Source organism: Nomascus leucogenys, chromosome 17 (assembly GCF_006542625.1).
Source record: "Nomascus leucogenys isolate Asia chromosome 17, Asia_NLE_v1, whole genome shotgun sequence".
Classification (NCBI taxonomy): Eukaryota; Metazoa; Chordata; class Mammalia; order Primates; family Hylobatidae; genus Nomascus; species Nomascus leucogenys.
Window position 1 is genome coordinate 30,676,908 of NC_044397.1, and position 27,239 is coordinate 30,704,146.

Consider the following 27,239-nt stretch of genomic DNA (forward strand, 5'->3'; position numbering starts at 1 on the left):
CGCTTGGACCTGGGCGGCGGAGGTTGCAGTGAGCCAAAATCACGCCACTGCACTCCAGCCTGGGCTACAGAGTGAGACTCCGTAACAAAAATAAAATAAAATAAAAATACAAAGAATTAGCTGGGTGTGGTGGGGGGTGCCTATAATCCCAGCTACTCAGGAGGCTGAGGCAGAAGAATCGCTTGAACCCAGGAGGTGGATGTTGCGGTGAGCCGAGATCGCACCAGTGCACTCCAGCCTGGGTGACAGAGCAAGACTCCATCTCAAAATAAATAAATAAATAAATAAATAAATAAATAAATAAATAAGTGACAAAAAGCAGGTACCCAAAAGCAGGTGGTTGCCTAGCGCCAGGGATGAGGGTTATGGACGGACTGGAAGGAACAGGAGGGAATAGTTTGGGGTGATGGAAATGATCTCTACCTTGATTGTGGGGGGTTACGAGGGTGTATAAATTTGTCAAAACTGATAGAAAGGTACACTTAAATGGGGTGCCTTGTACCATGTATAAAGTACACCTCAATACCATTGATTTTTTTTTTTTTTTGCAAGTAATGGGCCAAAGTGGCAGGAAATTACTGCTTCTGAAAGCAGACTGAGTTCGGGAATAATGTCCTCTATGACAACACCAGCACACCTTCATGTAGACACGGCTGATGACAGTTCTTGGGAACAAAATGATGACGGGCAAATTGTGAATAATGGCGGTCCTCCACTACTGTCAATGATGTCACAGGTCAGATGCACATTAAACTAATTGTAACCAGAAAATGCAATGAAGCCGTGCCCTGATGACTCACGGGGCGGGGGAGTTACAGCCTCTGCTCTCTGGCAGGCTCACGGGGTGAGTGCATGTTGCACGCCTTTGGTCGTAACTGCATGGAATTACAGCCAGCACGGATGATACGGATTTTCATAGATGGAACTTCCATGCTTCTTCCCAGGAAAACAGCAAAACATCACTTGTTGACAATAGTTTAGTCTGCAGGTAGCTATCTTGCCCCTTCTGATTCTTGGTGCTGGTTAACATTAAGACAGAGAAAACAGGCCGGGCATGGTGGCTCATGCCTGTAATCCCAGCACTTTGGGAGGCCGAGGCAGGTGGACCACCTGAGGTCAGGAGTTCAAGAACAGCCTGACCAACATGGAGAAACTGTGTCTGTACTAAAAATACAAAATTAGCTGGGTGTGGTAGCACATGCCTGTAATCCTAGCTACTCAGGAGGCTGAAGCAGGAGAATCACTTGAGCCTGGGAGGCAGGGGTTGCAGTGAGCTGAGGTCGTGCCATTGCACTCCAGCCTGGGTAACGAGTGAAACTCCGTCTCAAAAAAACAAACAAAAACAGGCCAGGTGCAGTGGCTCAAGCCTATAATCTCAGCACTTTGAGAGGCCGAGGCAGGAGGATCACTTGAGGCCAGCAGTTTGAGACCAACCTGAGCAACATAGAAAGACCCCATCTATACAAAAAAATTAAAAAATTAGTCGGGCGTGGTGGCACACACCTATAGTCCCAGCTACTCAGGAGGCTGGGATGGGAGGGTCACTTGAGCCTGGGAGGTCAAGGCTGCAGTGAACTATGATTGATTGAGTCACTGCACTCTAGCCTCACTGACAGAGACCCCAATCCCCCGCCCCCCCAAAAAAAACAGGGCCGGGCACAGTGGCTCACGCCTGTAATGCCAACACTTTGGGAGGCCAAAGCAGGCAGATCACCTGAGGTCAGGAGTTCGAGACTAGCTTGGCCAACTTGGTGAGACCCTGCCTCTACTAAAAATACAAAAATTAGGCGGATGTGGTGGTGGGCGCCTATAATCTCAGCTACATGGGAGGCTGAGGCATGAAAATCACTTGAATCCGGGAGGCAGAGGTTGCAGTGAGCCAAGATAATGCCATTGCACTCCAGCATGGGCACAAGAGTGAAACTCCATCTCAAAAAAAAAAAAAAAAAAAACGCCAGAGGCTTCAAAAATAACCTGAATGATTCCAGACTACCTAGAAGGAAGGAGTAGCTTCCTCTCGCCCTCACTGGGAGAAATGCAGAGATAGGATAATTGTCTTTATGACTCCAAAAATGCTTAAGACAAGAACATGTCAACAAACTCCAATGAGAGCTTCTCAATTCACACATGACCCCATTTCATCCTTGCAAGAACACTGGGCAATAGATAATATCTTAAAATTCCCATTTTACTAATAAAAAATTCCCAGCCAGACGTGGCAGTTCACACCTGCCATCCCACCACTTTAGGGGGGCAAGACGGAAGGATAATTTGGAGCCAGGAGTTCGAGACCACCCTGGGCAACAAAGCGAGATTCTGTTTCTTTTTTTTTTTTCTGAGACAGGGACTTGCTCTGTCGTCCAGGCTGGAGTGCAGTGGCGCGATCTCTGCTCACTGCAAGCTCCGCCTCCTGGGTTCATGTCATTCTCCTGCCTCAGCCTCCAGAGTAGCTGGGACTACAGGCACGCGCCACCATGCCCAGCTAAATTTTTTATTTTTAGTAGAGACGGCGTTTCACCATGTTGGCCAGGCTGGTCTGGAACTCCTGACCTCAAGTGATCCGTCCACCTCGGCCTCCCAAAGTGCTGGGATTACAGGCGTGAGCCACTGTGCCCAGCCATGGGACCCACTTTACTCTTAATTTCCCCAATTCCTAGAACAGTGCGTGGCCCACAGGAAATCCGCAGAATATATTTGCAGAATGAATGAATGACTTGCCAAAGGAATTAGGGCAAATAAATAGATATCGAGTAAACGCCCACAACCACCCGCCCCATACCCTTTTCAGCTCTGGGGAGACAGTGGCTCCTGTGAGGTCGGGGATTGGGGGTCTCCGTTTCTTTCATCCTCCCGCCTCGTGGGGGAGTCAAGTCTCCGCAGGCGGAGAGCCCGGATGCAGGCGCAGCTAGGCGGCCCTCTCTATGGTGAGCCCCCGGGTCCCTCCTCCGCAGCACCCGAACTGCTTCTATGGTTTTTCCTGTACTTACTCGGGAGGGGGCGCTGTGCGCGTGGGCGAGGTGACGCCGCGGCAGGGCCGGAAGGAGTGCAGCGGCTGCCACTGAGCTGACAGCTGCGGCTGCCACTGAGCTGACAGCTGCGGCTGCCACTGAGCTGACAGCTGCGGCTGCCACTGAGCTGACAGCTGCGGCTTCTGAGGAGTAAGCGGCGCGGTAGCGAAGGCCGCCGAACCTGCCTGCCTAGCCGGCGAGTTGAGTGGCGAGTGAGTGTCGGCTGCGGGGCGCGCTCGAGCTCCTGGGCGGGTCTGTGAGGCGAGGCGGCCTCTCTGCGGGGCGCCTCAGTTGAGCTTCGGGGGTGGGGACGGGGGCGCGGGCCGTGAGCGCCGCAGAGCTGAGGGGCGCGGGCCGAGGCCCGGGCGGGATCGGGCCGGGGAGCTGGGCTGGGCGTCTCCAAGCCCCGTGCGGTGGCGAGGCGGGAGCGACCCCCTCCCGCCACTTCGCGAAGTTTCGCGAGCCGGCCCCTCGGGCCACTTCCCTCCCCCCGGCCCGAGGCCGCCGCGGGGGCGGTGTCCGTGCACCCGAGCGCGGCCTGGAGGAGCGGCGGGAGGCGGCCAGGGCCTGTGAACCCCAGCCCAGGCGGGCGGCGTCTTCCCTCCTCTCCCCTCACATCTGGAGCGCGTGTTGTTCCGCGACAGTTGGCGACTGTCACCCGGCACTCGCGAGGGTGCCGCAAGTGCGTCAAACCCTTCTGCGGGGCGCTGGGGGCTGGCCTGGCTCGGATGTCCGGGCGCTGGGCAGGGAGCGAGGCCACTGTCCCCGCGTCGAGGTGGCCCTGCTCCCGGTGGAACGAGACCAGGGATCCAAGACTTGGGCTACTTGCAACCAACGTGGAGCGTGCGCGGCGTGCTGGTTACAGAAATTTCTGACAAATCCGTCAGGGCTCTGAATCCCTAAGGGCCTGGGTAGCAGTTGTCCTTTTGATCGTGCAAAGAGAACATTTTTTCCCCCCTTTTTTTGAGACGGAGTCTCGCTCTGTCGCCCAGGCTGGAGTGCAGTGGCGTGATCCCGGCTCACTGCAAGCTCTGCCTCCCGGGTTCACGCCCGTCTCCTGCCTCAGCCTCCCGAGTAGCTGGGACTACAGGCGCCCGCCACCTCGCCCGGCTAATTTTTTTTGTATTTTTAAGTAGAGACGGGGTTTCACTGTGTTAGCCAGGATGGTCTCGATCTCCTGACCTCGTGATCCGCCCGCCCCGGCCTCCCAAAGTGCTGGGATTACAGGCGTGAGCCACCGCGCCCGGCCTGTGTGGTTTTTTTTTTGACCCACCTCCTTGGATATGTTTTCTTAAGGAATGTTTTCAGCATAAGCTTCAGATGTTCCCCTGACCAGATACATGGCAAGAGTTTTGATACTCCCTCATTCTTACTGTTCCTCTTTGCTTCCTTTTCAGCCCTTTTGAAACACATAGTTACCATGTTTAGATATTAGCAGTCCCGTATGTGCATGTCTGCATTTGTGGCCGGGCGCGGTGGCTCACGCTTGTAATCCCAGCACTTTGGGAGGCCGAGGCGGGCGGATCACGAGGTCAGGAGATCGAGACCACGGTGAAACCCCGTCTCTACTAAAAATACAAAAAATTAGCCGGGCGTGGTGGCGGGCGCCTGTAGTCCCAGCTACTCGGAGAGGCTGAGGCAGGAGAATGGCCTGAACCTGGGAGGCGGAGCTTGCAGTGAGCCAAGATCGCGCCACTGCACTCCAGCCTGGGCGACAGAGTGAGACTCCGTCTCAAAAAAAAAAAAAAAAAAAAAAAAAAAAAAAAAAAAAAAAAAAAAGAAAATGGAAGAGGGAAACAACAATGAAGAGGTAATTCACTTGAACAACTTTCACTGCCATCGGGGACAAAGTAAGTTGTTTGCTCTCACTTTCTCTCTTTCCCTGTGGCGTTTTCTTTTAGTATTGCAGCTGTATCTTTTGAAATGAATCTGTTTTGTACCATTTAGAATCCAGGGATGTTTCATTTTTGACATAAAAAGACTAGTTAGACTAGAATTATATCAGATAATGATATTGCTGGCATGAATGAAGTGTAAGACTCATTCATTACAACTGGATTAATAAGCTATTAATTTGCTGGCAAGACGCTGTTAATATGCAGTCACTGAGTCTTAAGAGACAGTGTCAGCATCAGTTTTTGAAGGCGTGGCGATTATAAAGGAGTGCTCCACTAGGCCTTTGTGATCTGAAATACCGCAGGTGATGCTGAACCAGTCTGGTCCTCACATGATGCTTAATTTCTTTTTCCCAGAAGATTCTGGCCTAAGCCTTGAGGGGAATTTTGGAACATGTATTTTTTTGTTCTACAGTTTTGTTTTGTGTTTTCTTTCTTTTATTGAGACGGAATTTTGCTCATTGCCCAGGCTGGAGTGCAATGTCATAATCTTGGCTCACCGCACCCTTCACGTCCCAGGTTCAAGCGATTCTCCTGCCTCAGCCTCCCGAGTAGCTGGGATTATAGGCATGTGCCACTATGCCCTGCTAATTTTGTATTTTTAGTAGAGATGGGGTTTCTCCATGTTGTTCAGGCTGGCCTTGATCTCCTGACCTCGGGTGATCGGCCTGCCTCAGCCTCCCAAAGTGCTGGCATGAGCCACCCCCCTGGCCACATTGCTTAATTTTCATTATAAAAGGGATAAATATGGGCCAGACACATGGCTCACACCTTTAATCCTGGCACTTTGGGAGGCTGAGGCAAGAGGATTGCCTGAATCCAGGAATTCAAGGCTGCAGTGAGCTATGTTATGCTACTGCACTCCAGCCTGGGAGACAGAGTGAGACCTTATCTCTATTTAAAAAAAATTTGTTATAAGTGATAAATATGCTGTTTTAAAAAATAAGTTCTCCTGAAGAATATAAAATGAAAAATAAACTCCTTTCCCCTCCTTCTGATCTGCAGAGGTGAAATAGTTGTAATTGTTTTTTTTTTTTTTTTTTTTTTGGAGACGGAGTCTCGTTCTGTTGCCCAGGCTGGAGTGCAGTGGTGTGATCTTGGCTCACAGCAGTCTCCGCCTCCCGGGTTCAAGCGATTCTCCTGCCTCAGTCTCCTAAGTAGCTGGCGTTACAGGTGTACTCCACCACTCCTGGCTAATTTTTGTGTTTTTAGTAGAGACAGGGTTTCACCATGTTGGTCAGGCTGGTCTTGAACCCCTGACCTCGTGATCTGCTTGCCTTGGCCTCCCACAGTGCTGGGATTACAGCCATGAGCCACCGTGCCCAGCCTGGTGGTAAATTTAAACAAAATAGACAGTTCACTGAACACCTGTCCTCAAAGTTCGTATCTTATGCTACAGTTCTCAGTCAAGGGTGCAGGTGAGTTTCTTCCCTGCGAAGGCTGAGAAGGAAGGGCCCCTTTCCAGGTGCTTAGCCCAATGTAGGTACTTTTTTCTAATTTGTACAACGACACTGTTGGAGCCAGTAGTGGCCTTGTCTGATCCCACCTCTGTACAGAGACAACCACTGTCATCAGATTTATTTATATTTATTTGTTTATTTAACTATTTATTTTTGAGACGGAGTCTCACTCTGTCACCTAGGCTAGAGTGCAATGGTGCGATCTCAGCTCACTGCAGTCTCCACCTCCCAGGTTCAAGTGATACTCCTGCCTCAGTCTCCCAAGTAGCTGGGATTACAGGCATGCGCCATCATGTCTGACTAATTTTTGTATTTTTAGTAGAGACGGAGTTTCCCATGTTGGCCAGGCTGGTCTTGAACTCCTGACCTCAAGTGATCCCCCTACCTCGGCCTCCCAAAGTGCTGGGATTACAGGTGTGAGCCACTGCACCTGGCCTTCCCTTAATCTTTATCAATTTTACTTAACATGCTTCTCAGTAAGGCAAAACCGTCAAGAGTATACACTACCAGGCCATAGATTGGTGGTGCTGGTCAGTTCTGGAAATTTTGTAGCTGTTTCCTGACTTCTGTAACTCTTCTCCCACAATCTCCTTGTCTCTAAGTCCACCTCTTTGTCTCTGAGATGCATTATGGATGATTTCTTCAGAGGTGTCTTCTAGCCCACAAATTTCTCTTCAGTAGAGTGTAATCTCCTTTTAACTCATCCACTGTTTTTCGGTTATGATATTTTAGCTTTTAATTCTCTTGGTTATTTTCCTAGAGTTTTGCTCTTTGCCTATATTTTTAGTCTTTTTTTAAATTTCTTTAACCAATAAACATAGCTTCTTTGTGAGTTTGATTGTTCTGATGTGTTAAGTTCTTGGGAATCATATTCTGTTCTTCCTGCTGGCTCCCATGGTGCCTCGTTTTCTTGTGTATTTTCTAAGTTTGACTCTAAGCTCATGTCTTGAGTTCTTGATAGAGTTGGTTTCTTTAGAGATTATTGCTTTTGCCTCTTTCAAGTCCCCAAGGGCAGTGTCAGTTTGAAACAACTTTAGATTCCTGTCTTGAAGTTTTTGAAGTTTTTGGATTATACAAACTTCTGTTTTTTTTTTTTTGTTTTTTTTTTTTTTTTTTAGACGAAGTCTCACTCTCTTGCCCAGGCTGGAGTGCAGTGGTGCGATCCTGGCTCACTGCACCTTCCGTCTCCAGGGTTCAAGCGATTCTTCTGCCTCAGCCTCCTAAGTAGCTTGGATTACAGGTGCACACCACCATGCCCAGCTAATTTTTGTATTTTTAGTAGAGATGGGATTTCACCATGTTGGCTAGGCTGGTCTTGAACTCCTGACCTCAAGTTTTCCCCCTGCCTCAGCCTCCCAAAGTGCTGGGAGACGTGAGCCACCGTGCCTGGCAAATCTTTTATTTTATTTATTTTATTTTATTTTTTTGAGAGAGAGTTTTGCCCTTGTCGTCCAAGCTGGACTGCAGTGGCCTGATCTCAGCTCACTGCAACCTTCGCCTCCCAGGTTCAGGTGATTCTCCCGCCTCAGCCTCCTGAATAGCTGGGAATACAGGCATATGTTACCTCACCTGGCTTCGATTACCCAAACTCTTAAAGCATTTTTTATTTTTCAACGAGAGACTCTACCTGGGTATTTAACCTTCCGTACAGTGAGGAAAGAAAGCCATTTTGTTATTTACATGCCAGTTACTCACTCTTCTGAAGCCTTTCCACATATTCTTTATTGTGTATAGTTTTTAAACTTGGTTTTGTATACCAATGTGTATATAATATACATAAAGAAAAATGAACAAAATAAGGATGCACAGCTCAATAATTTATCACAAACCAAACATTTATGGAACCACAACCCAGAAATCTTCAAGAAATAGAACGTTGCTATCTTCTTTAAACACTACATAAAGATTTGTATAGTCTGTAGTCTTTTGAGTCTGACTTCTTTTCACTCAGCATTATGTTAGGTTTATTCATGTTGGGTAGAGCCACAGTTTATATATTTTCCATTGCTAAGTGGTATTCCATTTATACCACTTAGCAATGAAATTTTCCATCTACTTTTGGTAGGCATTTGAGTTCTGACTGTCACAAATAATGTAGCTGTGAACATTCTCCTGCTTGTCTCCTAAACTCTACTTGCCCCACGCCCTGGCATCCACCTTCCTATTGGCTATGTTTGTGTCTTCCAGCAGAATTGCTTGTTGGAGATTTTTTTCCCCTCCTAAGCTTTTAAAATACTTTATTTTTGGGTTTCTAAGTGGCATGATAATAACTACATTTTTTTAAATTACTAAGCTTTTATTTTTTAGAGCAGTTTTAGGTTTACGGGAAAATTGAGCAGCAATGACTACATTTTTACAATGAAAACTTTCTTGTAGGCTTCTACTCACCTAAAAAGCAACTTATATGTGTGAATTGCTTTAAGAGCTCTTCGACAATACTGAGTTATGATTTTTTTTTTGTAGTTAACTAGGGTAGGCGTAAAGTAGCATAAGTGACATTTCTTTGATAATTAGCTGTGTTTTTCATATATTTGTTTACTAATTGTATTTCCCTTGCATGTGAATTTTTTTTTTTTTTGGTTAATGTTTTCCTGGTTATGAAATGTAATACAGGTTTGTTCATTACAGAAAATGTAAATGGTAGAGAAAAGTATAAACTTAGCTCATTTATAGAACAATGATTTGAATACCAGATACCATGTTTTAGTATTTTTTAACAATTTAACCTCATAGAAATTGAGTATACTTCAATGTTTTTGTCTCCTTCTGCAAGTGAACGTCATGTTTAAATATATCTTCAAGATTGTCTATAAAAATCACTAAAATGTAATCAAATTGACACCTTCTCTTACAGTTCTGTTCTACTTCCTGAGTCTCACACGTGTACTTATTTTTAGGGACTTGCTGACCCTCTGTGCTTTTTGTGTCACTCAGAAACATTGATCTTTAAACACATAAAAATTCTCGTGAAATCCGAAAAGCAAGGGAATGTACAGTCATTGTATTGTATCTTTTCAAGCCAATCTTGTTTTCCTGACACTGCTTTCCTTTCCATTAGTCTCTGTGCTTCTAGGACAATGTTAATTCCACAACTAAACTAAAATGTTAATGGAAACTGGAAATAAGGCCCAAAGCTGAGTTGAGCAGGCTGGGATTTTGTTGTAGCTCAGTCTCAGTTGCTTTATGTGCGTCTTTAAATGGCCTTCAGATGGAACCATCTGGTCATTTTAAGCAGGAAGGGCCTATTCATTAGAGAACCACATGGCAGGTAATCTACTCTGGCTGATTAACTTAGACCTTTCACTCACACGTGGTCAACTTCAGTTGGATGAAGGCAGCAACAACTATCTAAGGGTTGAAAGGTTGGAGTACAGCTGGGCGTGGTGGCTCACGCCTGTAATCCCTGCACTTTGGGAGGCTGAGACGGGCGGATTACAAGGTCAGGAGATCAAGACCATCCTGGTTGACATGGTGAAACCCTGTCCCTACTAAAAATACAAAAAAATTAGCTGGGCGTGGTGGTGGCTGCCTGTAGTGCCAGCTACTTGGGAGGCTGAGGTGGGAGAATGGCATGAACCCAGGAGGCAGAGCTTGTAGCTTGCAGGAGGCGGAGCTTGTACCACTGCACTCCAGCCTGGGCAACAGAGTGAGACTCAGTCCAAAAAAAAAAAACTGGAGTACTATCCTGGCTTACTTTGCAGGAGTGCCTTCTCTAGAACCGTTAGCATGTCAGATCAGCTCAAGCATGAGGTCATATGAAGAGGTGGGCAGATTGAAGTCCGACAGGCTTCCCCACTGTTTTTGCCCCAGGGTGCAGATATTAGAACAGAGGCTACAACTTGTTTCTGTAGAAGAAAAACTTTGTCCTTCATTTTCTGTGCCTCCAAATGTCACTTAACCTCCAGAAGAGTTCTGTTGGTAAGCATAATGAAGGGATTAAACTAGAAATGAATTTTGACAGTTTATAGTGAGAGCTTCTGATTTCTGCCATGTGGAACTTCATATCTGTAGCATTTCAGTATTTGAAGTTCTTAATATTGTTGAAAATATAAAATGAATTGGGGAGAGATAAACCTCAAACATGTTTGTTTTTTCAAGAAGTCATATCTACCGTTCCACCTGTATTTCACATAGAGTTGTACTTATGTATCATGTACTTGAGAAAACACATAAAAACAGACCATATTAAAGCTAGTCCGTGTCTGGTTTGTCGCCACGTCAAATATGCACATGTAATGAGTTGTCTGGAACTCAGGCCTTTCCCTACAGATGGGATTTTTGCTGGTGGCTAGTTCTCAGGTCAGCCTTCAAAGGTTTGCATAACCTCAGTGCACACCAGTGAGTTCTAGGATGGAGAATTACCACTGATGACAATGGTTTTAAAGGAAAATGTACTCCGAATTCTTGTCGCCCTCTGTAATAGGAGGAGTTTCCTGCTTTATTTCCTCTTTGGGCCTCTGGCGTTGTGTTCCGTGGACTGGGCAGGCTGTGGTGGTAGGGAAGAGGGGAGCTTAGAGATGAAAAGTATATGGGACTCCTGGAAGGAACGGAAGGGAAATGCATTGAGATGTCAGGATGAGGGAGAAGGCTTTGACATGGGTCCCCGGCAGGGGCTGCAGAATAATCGAACCTCTCCAAATCAGTCCCCAAACACTGGCACCTGGGTGAGAAAAGGAGCCAGAGCTGGGCACTTTTTCTCTGCCGTCTTTCTTCCAGACCTCCTGTTCTACTATTATAGGCCTTACTATTGACATCTGGCAAAAGAGAACCAGTATAAAGGGAAGTGTGTGAGAATTGCAGGTATAGCACCTAGGAGGTCATCTTAGGAATCTACTGGAGCAAGAGAAAGAACAGAGAAAAGGGGAAGTCCCCATTACCCTCCGAGCAAAGAAGCTCCCTTGCTACTGAATGTGGCTAGAGCTGTACCCCACCCACCCTGTCTTCACTACTGTGCAGTTGTTTCAAGGTGGTTGTCTGATTTGACTGTGAAGAGCCTGGATAGTTAACATTTGTTGGGTCTGGGTGGTGATACATCAGTGTGTATTACCTCACTCTGTATATCCTTACTTTGGAAGTATTTCATGCTGATAATAGACAAAGCTAATGCATTTGGTGTGAAGAGAGTCTGTTCATAGGAAAACATGATCTGTTCATCAGTCTAGCTTAACAGCTAGCTAAATAAACCCAGTGTAACTCAATGGCTCATAGAGCTTTATATTACCACAGAGATTTATGTTACCACAGGGGTATAAAAAGTATTAATGAATTAACAGAAGGTCTTTTATATTTCATTTATTTATTACATATCTTAGCAGACGTTTTTTATTGTAAATGTGAACACACAGTTTTCCACTTCTTGTTCATAGTTTTCTTGACAGAGTAGCTACTTTTCTTACAAATTTTCCAATTTTGTAGTTTAAACAATAATAGTTTCAGTGACTCCATTACATTAACACCCAACTGATACATAAACTTCAGAGGAGTTTGCCTTAATCAGTATGTTCATTGCTTTTTAAATTTTTATCTTTCACAAAGATAGGAATTCAGTGCAGTTGTTTGTTTATTTGTTTAGTTTTTCTGGGCTACAAACATCTTAATTTCTTGATAGGCCAGTTGTAATGTGTGACTAAGGACTATATTCTTCAAACATTGCATTTGAAGCAGTGGGCAGGTGTGGGATTTGGAAGCAGTATGAAAGTAACATCATTTGTTTTTGCAGACTTTGTAATTTTCTTCTGGAAAACCCAGATTATCCAAAGAGAGAAGATAGAATCATTATAAATCCCAGTAGCAGTCTGCTGGCCAGCCAAGATGAGACAAAGGCAAGTGTCATGTTCTTGTTTTGCAGTCGCTGCCTGGAAATGCTCTGCTTTGTTGTTGTTGTCGTTGTTGTTGTTGTTGTTGTCTCTGTGAGAAGAAAGTGCTTTGTTGGGACAAGTTTTTAAAGACTAGCAGAGGGACATGGGATTTCAGAATACATCTATACTTCAGTGCAATCTCCCAGTCTGAGCCACTTTGAATTCTGTCTTTAACTTCTGTCTGTCCTTGTAATTCTTATCTTCCTTTTCCCACAAAGAATTGAACGAATCCTCCATATCTTTAATCCTACAAAGCAAATTCCTAAAGCAAAACAAGAATTGGCCAAAACTCTTTAACATTTTATTATGAAAATTTTCAAACCTACAGAAAAATTGAAATATTTTACATTGATCGCCTGTATACCTACCACTGGTGCTACTAAAAAGTTAACAGTTTACTGTATCCTCTTTGTCATACATATGTCCTCTGTCTATTCATCAGCACATCTTTGTTATGTTTCATTTCATGATAATGCATTTCAAAGTAGATTGCAAAAACATCAGTATATTTCCCTGTAAATACTTCAGCACGCAGATCATTACCCAGAGTTGAATATCTTTTTTCTTTTGATGTGAGATTTGTATACAGTGTATACTATACATCTGTTTAACCAGATCTCACATCAAGATGTAAACAGTTTGGTTTTTAAAAACTGTAATCATTGTCATTATTTGTGATCCAAACTGGCATTTAGTGTGTTATATGGTAAAGTATGGTTGAGGACTAACTTTATTAAGATCTGTTGCTTGATCTTCCAACTCCCCATAGATTCTTTGATTCTCTCTCTTACGTATTCTATAATAGAAAAAAAATAGTTGTTTGTAAATATGGTATGGAAAGAAGATGGCTGTAAGATTGGTTTAAATCCCCAACTATACTTCTTTACTAGTTATAACTAGTAAAACTAGTCTATCGGCTCCAGACAGGTTTGTTTAACCTCTCTGAGCCACCATTTTCTCATCTCTCTTACAGGGCTGGTAACTTCCTTATAGAGTAATTAGAACAAATGTTATTCTTTTCTACACATGTAATTCTTAAAATGATTTCCCCTACATGGGAAATGTACTGCCTGGCCTCTGATTTTATGCTTCTCTCTCGTTTCAGTTGCCTAAAATAGACTTTTTTTGACTATTTTAAATTGACTCCTCTTGACCAGCGCTGCTTCATCCAAGCTGCTGACCTCCTCATGGCCGACTTCAAAGTGCTCAGTAGTCAGGACATCAAGTGGGCCCTGCATGAGCTCAAAGGACACTATGCGATCACCCGCAAGGTACTCTACTTGGTCTTCCTGTTGGGGTCACACCTCTTGACTACATCTTCCCATGATAACAGAATGAACAGTTCAGCTTGTGGAAATTGGGATGGTTTATGATTGCTAAGGAACTTATTAGGGTGAAGATAGATAGGTATTTGCTGATCGTGATGGACTAAACGAAAAGAAATAGTAGATGAGAAGCAGAGAAGTTCTGGTTTGACCATAAAAACATGGAGGGTAATACATTCTACTGTGGAATGCAGGAGTATGAAAGATGCGTTCTAATCCTGCTCCTTCCTGATTTGCTTTCCGACTTGGGACAGGTCACACGACCATCCATCCCCCAGGTGGCTCAGTTATCAGTGATAGGACGTAAGGTCTGTAAAGAGTCCGGGAACACATCAGTGCCCCCTCAGAAGAGAATGGGCAGCTACTGACAGCTCCCAGCGTTCTCCCCCCAGGATCCTAAAATAGATAGCACTCAAAGGCCTTCGTTAAGGGTGAGAAGGGTGCTGGTTTGTGGTGGGTAACAGACGTCTTCCGTGAAGGACAGCACATGGTGCCTGCTTTGTAGCTGTGGCCAGAACAGGAGTGCATGCACCAGCAGAGACCTTGGCTTACTCCTCTTGGTTGCCCTTACTGCCATTAAATTCTCAGCAAACACTGTGATGTTTCTTTTGTCCAAAGGAGAAACGTGGAGTTACCGTAGTGGTTAAAATACTCATTGGGTCTTAGCTGTAGGAAGGGAAGAACCAAGCCAAGGACTGTGGCTCATGTTCTCATGCTGAGGTCTAGGCCAAGCCCCTTTCGCCTTTTTTTTTTTTTTTTTTTTTTTGAGACGGAGTCTCGCTCTGTTGCCCAGGCTGGAGTGCAGTGGCGTGATCTCGGCTCACTGCAGCCTCTGCCTCCCCAGTTCAAGCGATTCTCCTGCCTCAGCCTCCTGAGTAGCTAGGACTACAGATGCTCACCACACCTGGCTGATATTTGTATTTTTAGTAAAGATGGGGTTTCACCATGTTGGCCAGGCTGGTCAGCAACTCCTGACCTCAGATGATCTGCCCGCCTCAGCCTCCCAAAGTGCTGGGATAACCACATGAGCCACCGCGCCCAGCCAAAAAAAGACTGAAAGAAAAATAGAGAGGCTTTGAAAGGGTAATTCAGGAGGCAACCTAAGGTAGACCAAGGGTCTCCAGAAGGGCCTCCCTGAGCAAGGGACATTTAATCACAGACCCAAGTAGGAGTTTGGTGAAAGGGGTTGTGGAAGATGTTAGTGTCATTTATTGGGGTGAGAACTAGTATAAACATCTGCTTTGGAGGGAAATAATCATGAATTCAGTCTGGGAAACGTTGGTTGCCAATGTGCTGAGAAGGGCCTGTGAGACATCTGAGTAAAAATAATTCATTGGGAGGTTGAATGGACCAGAAAGTTTGGAAAATACAGACTGTAGATAGGATTTTTTTTTTTTTAATCTCCTTGGGTTTTATGGTGATAGGACTTTGAGAGTCATCAGCATATGGAAAATCTCACCAGCCAGGATGGGGTACCCAGAGATACCAGGTGAGAAGAGAGGACTCCTGACATGCAAAGACCAAGCGGAGGAGGCAGACAGACAGGAAGGAGGAAGTTGAGAGACTGGAGCAGTCTATATTATTATCATCATCATCATGGTTATTCTTGTTTAGAAACAGGGTCTCTCTCTGTCACCCAGGCTGGAGTACAGTGGCCCAATCATGGCTTATTGCAACCTTGACCTTCTGGGCTCAAGCCATCTTCCTGCCTCAGCTTCCCATATAGCTAGGAGTACAGGTGTGCGCCACCTGTTGATCTTTCTATTTTAATTTTTGTAGAAATGGGGTCTTGATAGATTGTGCAGGCTGGTCTTGAACTCCTGGCCTCAGGCTATACTCCCACCTCAACCTCCTAAAGCACTAGGATGCCACCGTGTCCAGCCTGTTATTAAATACTGCTAAGAGTTTATGCAAGATGAGGACTAAAATGTAGATAGTAGAATTGTAGACTTGGCCACTCAATAATAAGCATAGATTCGTAAGTGCAAAGGCAGGGTAGACGCCAGATGAGAGACAGCTGGAAAGCTTGTGATCATAAGGGTAAGGTGGTGAAACAGCAGATAAACAGCTCCTTTGATAAATTTCTCTACAAAGGGGAAGAAGAAAGAGGTGCAGGCATTGAAAGAGAGATGAGATCACCTTCTCAAGTTTCAGCAGGAGTTTCAGACAAACACTGCCATCATAGCCCCCCCCTTCTCATTGCCGCCCAGGCGCAGACCCCAGCCTGCCCTGCACCCTAACAACGTAGCCACAGGACATGAACCCCAAGGCCTCCTAACCCCTGCCACACTCAGGAGTCCCACCCAGTCTTCCTGAAAGGCTCCCACTCTTCCTTCTTCTCTGCCAGGCAGAATGGCCCTACCTCACACACCCCTCCTTCCTGTTCATATCAGGTACCCCTTCTCCTTCCTGTTTTTAGGATGGCAAAGACTTGAGCACTTTTCTTTTTTTTTCCTAGACAGAGTCACACTCTGTTGCCTAGGCTGGAGTGCAATGGCGCAATCTCAGCTCGCTGCAACCTCCGCTTTCCAGGTTCACCGATTCTCATGCCTCAGCCTCCCAAGTAGCTGGGATTACAGGCGCATGACACCACGTCCAGCTAATGTTTTGTATTTTTAGTAGAGACGGGGTTTTGTCATGTTGTCCAGGCTCGTCTCAAACTCCTGACCTCAGATGATCCACCTGCCTCGGCCTCCCAAAGTGCTGGGATTACAGGCGTGAGCCACTGCGCCCGCCCTGACTTGAGCACATTTAAATCCTGATAAGGAAAATCTAAGAGGGAGAAGCTGAAGGTAGGAAAGAAAAGGGATCCTCACCAGTGGAAGGATTTTGAACTCCAGCATCCTGTCGAAGGGTGGGGTGGATATAGGTGCACGCAGAGAAGAGCATGGGGGAAGCAGGTTAGGGGAGAGTAAAGAGGAGCATTGACCAGAGAAACAACATGAAAGATTTGCCTACAGAATGGGACTCACCAGCCCATTGTCATGTGATTTAACCTGTACTTATTCAAGGACAGCTTGGACAGTTTTGTTTTGTTTGAGACAGGGTCTCCTGTGTTACCCAGGATGGAGTGCGGTGGCGCAATCATGGCTCACTGCAACCCTGCGTCTCAGGCTCAAGTGATTGTCCTATCTTAGCCTCTGAGTACCTGGGACCACAGCTGTGGACCACCACGCCCAGCTATGTTTTTGTATTTTTAGTAGAGATGTGGTGTCCCCACGTTGCCCAGGCTAGCCTTGAACACCTAAGCTCAAGCGATCCACCCCCCTCAGCCTCCCACAGTGCTAGGATTACAGGTGTGAGCTGCTGCACCCAGCCAACAGCTTTTCTTTTCCCTAGTCTTTAATCTGTCAGTAAGTGTGTTGCTTCCACCACTGTACCAGTTTATGAAAGTCAGAGAAAATGAAAATAAAGAAATGCTGCCTGTTTATTTTACCAGTGCCTATTCCCTTTTTTTTTTCGAGACAGAGTTTCTCTCTTGTCACCCAGGCTGGAGTGCAGTAGTGCAATCTTGACTCAATGCAACCTCCGCCTCACAGGTTCAAGCCATTCTCCTGCCTCAGCCTCCTGAGTAGCTGGGATTACAGGCGTGCACCACCATGCCCAGCTAATTTTTGTATTTTTAGTATAGACGGGGTTTCACCATGTTGGCCAGGCTGGTCTCGAACTCCTGATCTCAAAGGATCCGTCCGCCTGGTCCTCCCAAAGTGTTGGGATTACAGGCGTGAGCCACCACACCCAGCCGCCACTGCCAATTGTTAGCCATGCTGGGAAGAAAGCTAAAACTGTGTTAAAATGGCATTTGGGGGTTGCTTGTCTCGTGTATTCTTATTTTCCATTTATAGAAGTAACCTTTCCCTTTCTCAATTTTTAGGCCTTGTCTGATGCCATTAAAAAATGGCAGGAGCTATCACCAGAAACCAGTGGAAAAAGGAAGAAGAGAAAACAAATGAACCAGTATTCTTACATGGATTTCAAGTTTGAACAAGGTAATGCAAACTGTGTTGCTGGCAGTGTGTAGCTGCAACACTGTACCTTTTCTTCTTCACAGTCAGTGAGGGAAGCCGTGCTACAGGTGTCTGCCGAGCATCTGGCCAGGCCAAGGAGTGACCGACAGGAAGTATTTTCTCAGCACATCAAAAATTTTAGAAAGTGGCTGCACTTGTTGGCTTCCTTCTTCCTACTTAAGATAAACCGTGAGAGGAAAATTTTGTGTGGTGTTAGAAAATTCCTTTGAGTATGCTGTTAAGCTTGGGGGAAAAAACTGGTCTTGAAGGTTCGATGAGATTTGGCTGTGTTATTAGGTGAAAACTACCCAGACCTATGAATGAGGGCTTACTGCAGAGGGTCACTTATGCAGCTGAGAGAATGGCTAATAGCCACATGTTTCTCCAAAATTGTGTCATTCTTATTGATGGAATAACTGCTGAAAACCCTTTTGAATAGGTTACTTCAGGTCTGATCCCCAAAAATGTAAACTTGAGTTTTATAACAACTCAGATTTTATCTGAGTTGCTTCCACCCAGTAAAGGAGTTTACTACAGCTTTTCTAGAGATCATCCCTTTCTGTTACATGTGTACTTAATTACCACACTTGATTTCAGGTATGACTAAGTGGAAACTCAGGTAACTATAAAGCTGGAAAGTATTTGTATTTACTATGAACTTTTCAGGATCTAAAAGAAAATCCTTTAGGCTCTGACTCCTGAGGTTCCTAAGCCAGTCTGTGGAGCAGTGCTCTGCTGATATGACATTCTCCCTGGCCTGTGGCAGAATGTAGAACTAGGGACAGTGTGCAGGTGGTTTTTCATTCAGCCAAATTTACCCAGAGTTCGGAACAGGCATCCTTGTACGTAGCCATACAGCGTTTGTTTCTGACTTCAGTGGTGGAGAAAGTGCTCCTTTGCAAGATAGTCGACTCCCTTGTTGGTCAGCTCTTTTAGACAGTTCTTCCTTTATGTTTGTCAGCATGTACTTCCTGAAATGTCCTGCCATGGTTGTAGCTCTTGCCTGTGGAGAGACAGATTCTGGCTGTTGCCCCTTCGTCAGCCTTACTGCCCTTCTCCCCTTCCCTGTGTGCCCTTCTGTAGCTTGTCAGGGTCTCTTTGAAAGTTGGGGTGTAGAAGACTGGACATTATACTGCACATGAGATCTGCTCAGATTCAGCCTTGCTCTTTTCACCCACATTGCTGTCAGGTCATAAACTTGTCTCAGTTTTGCTGCATCTCACATTTTCCCCTGTTAACTTCATTTTATTTGATTCAGTCCCTTGTTTCAGGTATAGCACTTTAATTTAGATACTGATTCTTTAATTTTACTTATCAGATAATCTTTAAGGACCCTGGAAGTATAAGATTGAAAATACACTTGATGTATGTTAGTAGTTTAATGTTTATGACTCACACTTAGCCTTTTTTAACAGCTTTTTATAAGGACACAGGCTAAGAATCCCTCATCTGTTCCAGGCATCCCATTTTTCTCCTTTTCAGTTTGTTTTCCATCTAAGCACTGGTCTTTGGGCTATAAGTGTGTGACTCAAAGAGTGAGGTAGGGTTCTCCCTCCTCTGTCCTTTTTATGGTCGTGCAGGAAAATACATTAGAGGGAATTTTGTAGACTTAATTGCACTTATTTTTAAAAATAAAGGACTGAGGCCGGGTGTGGTGGCTCACACCTGTAATCCCAGCACTTTGGGAGGCGGAGGCGGGCGGATCACGAGGTCAGGAGATTGATACCATCCTGGCTAACACTGTGAAACCCCGTCTCTACTAAAAATACAAAAAATTAGCCGGGCATGGTGGCGAGCACCTGTAGTCCCAGCTACTCGGGAGGCCGAGGCGAGAGAATGGCGTGAACCCAGGAGGTGATGCTTGCAGTGAGCCGAGATCGCGCCACTGTACTCCAGCCTGGGCAACAGAGCAAGACTCCATCTCAAAAAAAGTAAATAAAAATAAAGGACTGAAAATAAATCTTACTACTTTAACGTGATAAACTACAAAAAGAACTGAGTAAAGATGAAAGAAATAATAGAGGGTGAAAATTTTTTTCAATTTGTAGCATTGGTAATTATAGTAATTAACATTTATTGAGCACTTAATATGCACCAGTCACTTTTCTAAGTGCTTTAATGGATTATTTCATTTATGTTTCAAATAGCCTTATGAGATGTATGTGCCATTGTTACCATTTTATAGAAAAAACTGAAGCACAGAGTGGTTAAGTAACTTGGCAGATGTTACACAGCTAGCGAGTAGCTGAGCTGGGAATCTGGCTTCAAAGCTTACTCTCTAACCATGTGCTTTTCTGTTCTCATAATACCAAAAACTGGTTTTGTTTTTTGTATTTTTTTTTTAAATTTTGAGACGGAGTCCACTTCCCAAGCTCAAGTGATTCTCCTGCCTCAGCCTCTCAAGTAGCTGGGATTAATTACAGGTGTGTGCCATCATGCCTGGGGGTTTCACCATGTTGGACAGGTTGGTCTCAAACTCCTGACCTCAGATGATGCACCGTCCTCGGCCTCCCAGAGTGCTGGGATTACAGGCGTGAGCCACTGCGCCTGGCCCCAAAAACTTGTTTTCTGAAGAAAAAGTTTGAATTTAAAAAAATGTGAGAATGAGCAAGAGAAAAGCAGAATCAAAACAAAATGTATCAGGAACCAGATAGTAAATGTTAAAATCAAGAGATTACCAAGAACAGACAAGCCTACCCTGCCTGCCTGCTCCTCAGTGTGTTCTTGGGTCCTTCCAGGGGAAGTGACAATGCATGTCTGGTGAATGAGCTTATGATGATGAATGGGATTCCCTCCCAATAGGCAACTGAGAGCAAAGTTCTGGGTGGAGGGTCCTTGGTACATCCTTCACTAACTCTTCATGCCAGTGGGTACCCCAGGCCTGTCTGTCCAACCTCTGGACTTTCTTAACTCTGCCCCAATCTCCATCCTTAACCACTCAGGGCCAGCCTCTTACATGAGATCCCTCCTTCCAGTCTAACCCTCCACCAGCCCCTCCCCTGTGTGGCTGGGGTAAGGCAGAGTCTGATCCCGCCTGGCCTGTGCCCAGAACTGCCCAAGAGGCAAGTGTCTTCTTGCCCATAGGACCCCAGGAGATCATGGGCGCACTTAAGTTTGAGAACTACTGCCTCAGGCAACTTTATAACATGCCTTTTCCAATTCAGGTTTGGATCCAAATCCTCATTCCAGTACTTATTAGCTGCTTATAATGTTTCGTTTGTTTGTTTTAAAGAGGCAGGGTCTGGTTAGGCTTGGTGGCTCATGCCTGTAATCCTAGCAGTCTGGGAGGCTGAGGTGGGCGGATCACTTGAGGTGGGGAGTTCGAGACCAGCCTGCTGAAAATGGCAAAAGCTCATCTCTACTAAAAATACAAAAATTAGCCAGGTGTGGTGGCACATTCTGTAATCCCAACTACTCCGGAGGCTGAGGCAGGAGAATCGCTTGAACCTGGGAGGTGGAAGTTGCAGTGAGCCAAGTTTGTGCCACTGTACTCTAGCCTGGGCAACAGGGGACAGAAGCAGACTCTGTCTCAGAAAAAAAAAAAAGGGTAGGGTCTCTGTTGCCTGGGCTGGAGTGCGGTGGCACAATCATGGCTCACAGTGGCCTTGAACTGGGCTCAAGCAGTCCTCCTGTGTCAGCCTCCTGAGTAGCTTGGACTACAAGCTCCTACCACCAGGCCCAACTAATTTTAAAAAATTCTTTATAAAGATGGGGCTTGCTGTGTTGCCCAAGGTGGTCTCAAACTCCTGGCCTCCAGTGATTCTCTTGCCTTGGCCTGTCAAAGGGTTGGGATTACAGGCGTGAGCCACTGCACCCAGACCTTATTAGCTTCTTGATCCTGTTTCTCCATCCATCTGTAAAATGGGCTCTTGTGAGAAGTAAACAGGACAAGGTTTGTGATGAGCTTGGGACAGTGCTTAGCCAGCAGGAGTAAAAGGTATATCGATCTCCATCTTTTTTTTTTTTTTTTTTTTTGAGATGGAGTCTCGTTCTGTCACCAGGCTGGAGTGCAGTGGCACGATCTTGGCTCACTGTAACCTCTGCCTCCAAGGTTCAAGAGATCCTCCTGACTCAGCCTCCTGAGTAGCTGGGACTACAGGCGCACATCACCACAGCCAGCCAATTTTTTGTATTTTTAGTAGAGACGGGGCTTCACCGTGTTAGCCAGGATGGTCTTGATCTCCCGACCTCGTGATCTGCCCGCCTCGGCCTCCCAAAGTGCTGGAATTACAGGTGTGAGCCACCACACCTGGCCTCGATCCCCATTTTGCAGATGAAACAAGTTCAGTGAGGTTAGGACATTGCCGAAGGCCCCATAGCATGGATGTGAGGAGCCAGGTTGGAGCCTGTGTGCATTCATTAGGTGGGTGGGAGGCTGAGGAATTCACAGGACACTAACCTGGCCCTCTGGGCATCTGTATGTGCTGCCTAGGTGCATGCAGGAGCTGCGGCAGGGGCTGCTGGTGTGGCAGCAGGAGGAGCCCTCTGAGTTTGACTTGGCCTACGCCGACTTCCTCTCCCCGGGCATCAGCATGCTGCGGCTCTTTGAGACCTTCTTGGAGACGGCACCACAGTTCACGCTGGTGCTGGCCATCATGCTGCAGAGCGGCCGGGCTGAGTACTACCAGTGTGAGTGAAGGCCAGTGGCTGGCCCCCCTGTCGTGGCTTGGGGGGGGGTCTCTCTCAAATGTCAGAACTGTTTTTATTCTTTTATAAAGGCTGCTTAGAAAACAGGAGAACAGGCTTTAGTCAGGCAGATCTGGCTTGAAACCTAAAGTCACTCTGCAGCTGTTTTGAGTTTGGGCAAATGCCTTGACCTCTCTGAATATGTTTGTTCTCATCTGAAAAATGGACATAAATCCTCCTGCCTCATAAGGTTGATGAAAGGATTAAGTGAGGTGATGCAAAGAAAGCCCATTTCCTGGTACATAAGTTCCTGGTACAGAGTCTCACTCTGTCATTGCCCATAGTGGAGTACAGCGGCCTGATCATTGCTCACTGCAGCCTCGACCTCCCAGGCTCAAGTGATCCTCCTGTCTCAGCCTCCTGAATAGCTGGGATTACGGCATGCACCACCACGCCTGGCTAATTTTTTGTTGTTGTTGTTGTTGTTTTGAGACAGTCTCACTCTGTCACCCAGGCTGGAGTGCAGTGGCACAATCTGGGCTCACTGCAAGCTCCGCCTCCCAGGTTCACACCATTCTCCCACACTCAAAAGCAAATGCAACAAAAACAAAGCTAAATGGATGAGAGTTAATTAAACTAAAAAGCTTCTGCACAGCAAAAGAAATAATCAGCAGAGTTAACAGACAACCCACAGAGTGGGAGAAAAATCTTCACAATCTATACGTCCAACAAAGGACTAATATCCAGAATCTACAAAGAACTCAAACAAATTAGCAAGAACAAAACAAGCAATTCCATCAAAAAGTGGGCTAAGTACACGAATAGACAGTTCTCAAAAGAAGATATACAAATAGCCAACAAGCATGTGGAAAAATGCTCAACATCACTAATTATCAGGGAAGTGCAAATCAAAACCACAATGCGATATCACCTTACTCCTGCAAGAATGGCCATAATCAGAAATAAAAAAATAATAGATGTTGGTGTGGATGTGGTGAAAAGGGAACACTTTCACACTGTTGGGAATGTAAACTAGTACAACCACTGTGGAAAACAGTATGTAGATTCCTTAAAGAACTAAAAATAGATCTACCGTTTGATCCAGCAATCCCACTACTAGGTATCTACCCAGAGGAAACCAAGTTCACTCTTGGTCCTTTACATTCTGTGGGGAGAAGCAGTAGAAAATTACCGGGTTATTCATCCTGAGTCTAAGCAGCTGAATAGGAAAATAGCTTTAATAGCCCTGTTAGGACCTAGGCCAAGGACTTTTCCTTTGGGTTTGTTGTGAATGATTAAAGGTTAACGGTGGCATTTTTCTTTCAGCCTACGGGAGGCAACCGCCTCAGTAACGATCCTAATTGGATCCAACTGGGGAACTCCAGAAAGTTTCAGTAACAAATTTGCAACGGTTCTGGGCCTTTTAATATGGATTCACAAAAGATAATGAGGCTGTCCTGTCATTTCTACCCTATGGATGAGGAAACTGACATTCAGACAGTCCATGGGATCTACCCACTCTGTCATAAAGAACCGAAGGACCAACATTCGTGACAGGACCTCCCGTTTTGCATTTCGTTTTCAGATGTGCCTAGAAGAAGGAGACAACAGCTTCTTGGACTGTTGAAACCTGTTTCTGCTTGAGTTGTCAAGATATCACCTAAATCCTATCCACATTTTGTGCACCGGGTTTGTGGACGCCTACCACCATTCATTCATTGCAGTGGCTCAGAGAAGATGAAAAGAGGACTCTTTGTGGCCAATGAAGATCCTTGACAGAGCTCAGATGACCAGAGTGGACTGGCTTCTACCCTAAATACACATCACGATATTTCTTGCTCTGACCTTGCTTCACTTTATACAACACCACACAGCTCGAGAGTGGCAGAGCTGCTGTGGGAACCCGAATGCCATCTGACTCCAAAGCCTTACTCTCAACCACCACTCTGATGCCTCCTATTCTTTCCTGAAATCTTCAGTATAGTCATTATTATGAAGTAAAAAAAAAGAAAAAGGAAGGAAGGTAGAGGGAGCCCCTCTGTCTCCATTCTTGGTTTCCGTGAAGAAGCTCCAGTCCATTTTCAGGGGTGTGCTGTTGGTGTATCACATTTTCTGGCCCACTCTCTCCCATTTCTGTCACTCATTGTCCCCCAGGAAGAAGCGATATGTGGATGATAAGACTGGAAGAAACCACTCTTACGTTCGGTGGTGTGCTGGTAAATGTTTAACAGCTGGCTTTGGGGCAGCGAGAAAGCACTGGATTGTAGCATGTGCCGATCTCCATGGTGTAAAAACATTTCCACCATAGCTGCTTCCAAGTATGTAAATTGTACCTCAATAAAGCCAATTTAAAAAGTAAAGTCAACCAGTTTGTGAAACTCTTGAGACTTTAACATTCAGTCCAGCAAGCTGTTACCTACTGGATCCAGCAACACACAACCCGTAACATGGTGAGCTGGGTCTCAGCTCCCCACTCTTCACAGACCCCAGAGCTCTCTCCCCTTTGCGAGGTTCCTCATCCATCCTTCCATTGCTTCTGCTGCTGCCCTGAAGGCATCACGTCTCTCCCCTCTCCTCCTGGGGCACCTCTCTTAACAGTTTAGGACTTTGAGGAGTTTTGCCTTTCACAAAAAGAAAGAAAGAAGGGGGGAAAAAGGTTGTGTCTCAGCAGCTTTTGCTGTCTACCCTGCAGCACAAATTCCACTTGATGGAGGAACACAAAGGTCGGACTCCTGATGTGAAGAGGAGAAAAGGAAATTCGAATTTGGAAGGAGCTCTACTCTCCCCTGCTCTGTCCTCCACAAGAGAATGGGGCAAAACATTCTTTAGTCTATACCTCTGTCCCACATGTGTTGCCAAAGACCGCAGTGCCTGGTGGGTGACATCTCTCCAGGCTTTTGAAGACATCTGAGCCTGGATTTTGAGCACATTCCTGATCTCCCTACTGGGAGGGTCTTCTCCCTCAAGGTCTGCCTTCTGACAAGCCCTAGGTCTTTCCCACCTCCAGTGGCTGGGTGGGCCGGGGCGAGGCGGGTCAGGGTAGAGATGTGAGCGCATTGTGATTGGCAGCCCCACTAGAACCCCGTGGAGTGGAGAAGTGACCTTCTTCAAAGGAGGGGAGCATGCAGTTTCTGGAAGGAGGAAGGATGCGGTGAGAACCAAACGCATCCATGCAGGATTTCAAGTCTAAACGACCTACTCCTGGCAACCGAAGCTGGAGTAAGCATAAGAATGTAAGAGATGGGGGCTTCGGCGAGGGCACGTGACCAAAACCTCCCATAACACTCCACCTGCCCCAGTCCAGCCAGCTTGCTGTCCACAGTGTGCCCACCAGTGTATCAAACCTCAGCACTTTATTTCCTGGGATCCTGGCCGGGCTCCCATTAACCTCCTGTGTTGTCCCCACAGCTCCTGTACATGGGAGAGAGCCTGCTTTGGGCCAGATCCCAGAGCTGGGCCTAATTTGTGATGAGATGCCCTGGGAGGCAAGCGTGCTTCAGCATGTACCCGATCAATAGCCGGACACCCAGGTCCAGAGGTGTCTGAGTCCGTCAGCAGGACGTTGGGCAGGTCTAGGTTCAGAACCTCTGCAGTTTTTCCCTTGGCTTTCCTGGGGCTTGTCCACAGCGCCCCCTGCTGCCCATTTTTGGTTGACTTTGTGTCTTGTGGATCCCTCATCAGATCTGTTCATGAAGCCTAACGCAAGGTCCTCCCTCCAGGGTGACACAGTGAAGTCAAGTAACAGATGTGGAGATGCTTTGGAGAGCTTGAAACAGAAGACTACCTAATGGCAATGGGCCAGTATCATAAAGCCAAGATTGAAGAAGACAGAACTGAATGCCTCCCTCATTTGCAAAACTTGCCTTATCTTTCAGTATCATCCTGTTTCAGTGGACAGAAATCAATCCACCGTATATTTGAGCCCTGCTCTTATAACCAAGTTAAATTTTGCCTAAAATAAGGCCCTGCCTCAAGCAGATCATGGTTTATTTTTTATTTTATTTTATTTTATTTTTTTGAGATGGAGTCTCACTCTGTCACCCAGGCTGGAGTGCAGTGGTGCAATCTCCTCTCACCACAATCTCCACCTCCTGGGTTCAAGTGATTCTCACCTCAGCCTCTCAAGTAGCTGGGATTACAGGCACGCACCACCATGCCTGGCTAATTTTTGTATTTTTAGTAGAGACGGGGTTTCACCATGTTGGCCAGGCTGGTCTTGAACTCCTGGCCTCAAGTGATCCTCCCACCTTGACATCCCAAAGTGCTGGGATTACAGGTGTGAACCATCACGCCTGGCCAAATCATGGTTTAAAAAGGGGAGATGGTCAAATATAATTGTTATGACTGCCATAGTACCTACTGTGTGCCAGATACTTTGTCTAGGTTTTTAACCTTTACAACACATCCCTAAAACATTGTATAGATGAAAAAGCAGAGGCACAAAGAGGCTTAAAACATCCCCAAAGTCACATAGTTACTATAAAGCCAGTAATTGGCTCTATGTCTATCTGACTCCAAAATCTGTTTTGTCCCCTTCTGTGCCTATGCACAGAGGGCAGTGGGAACATGAATGGAGGTGGAGGGAGGGGTAAGAAGGAGACATCAGTGGTCTACCCTCTTTATGTGAAAACAGACTCCCTCTTTTATCTGACAGCTGCTCCCTGACAAGAGGAATACCCATTCTTTCTTCCTAGGTCAAGAAAGAGAGTCCAAGGCATGGTCAATCACAACGCTGTCCCTCCAGTCATGGGCCAAGTGCTGGGCACACATCACCAGCCAGGCTACTCTTAGCCTTTCCCATAATTTTAATAACCTGAGACTGGGAGAAAGAAGCCTCAGTCTCTCCTGGGGTGATAAAACTGTATGTAAGTCTAGAGTTCCCTGTGAGTACAGCCTTCCCTAGCAAGAAAGGATGAGACCAACTCATAATAAGAAGCCAAAATACGTGTACATATGAGTGTGTGTGTGAGAGAGAGAGAGAGCTGACAGCATTGTTTGAGTGTCTGGATCTAGCCATTCCTGTGGTGGCTCCGTCTAGTCCTTATATGAGTTAGTACATC

The 27,239-nt window shown here is 45.9% G+C and overlaps 1 protein-coding gene across 1 annotated transcript; it reads left to right on the forward strand.

Annotated features, from left to right (window-relative positions):
• Nucleotides 1-4,832: 4,832 nt before the first annotated feature.
• LOC115830857 lies at nucleotides 4,833-26,141 on the forward strand. The gene is made up of 5 exons (XM_030795826.1): nucleotides 4,833-4,858; nucleotides 13,379-13,492; nucleotides 17,421-17,535; nucleotides 21,986-22,182; nucleotides 23,506-26,141. Exons 2-5 carry the CDS (start codon nucleotides 13,409-13,411, stop codon nucleotides 23,575-23,577), a joined length of 468 nt encoding a protein of 155 aa, XP_030651686.1. The 5' UTR covers nucleotides 4,833-4,858; nucleotides 13,379-13,408; the 3' UTR covers nucleotides 23,578-26,141.
• The last annotated feature ends 1,098 nt before the right edge of the window (nucleotides 26,142-27,239 follow it).

Bases quoted from the DNA above. Each gene is read 5' to 3' on its own strand.
- LOC115830857 (XM_030795826.1), top strand. From the start codon at position 13,409: ATGGCCGACTTCAAAGTGCTCAGTAGTCAGGACATCAAGTGGGCCCTG. The intron at 13,493-17,420 runs GTACTCTACTTG...CTCAATTTTTAG, and splicing joins ACTATGCGATCACCCGCAAG to GCCTTGTCTGATGCCATTAA. The intron at 17,536-21,985 runs GTAATGCAAACT...TGTGCTGCCTAG, and splicing joins GGATTTCAAGTTTGAACAAG to GTGCATGCAGGAGCTGCGGC.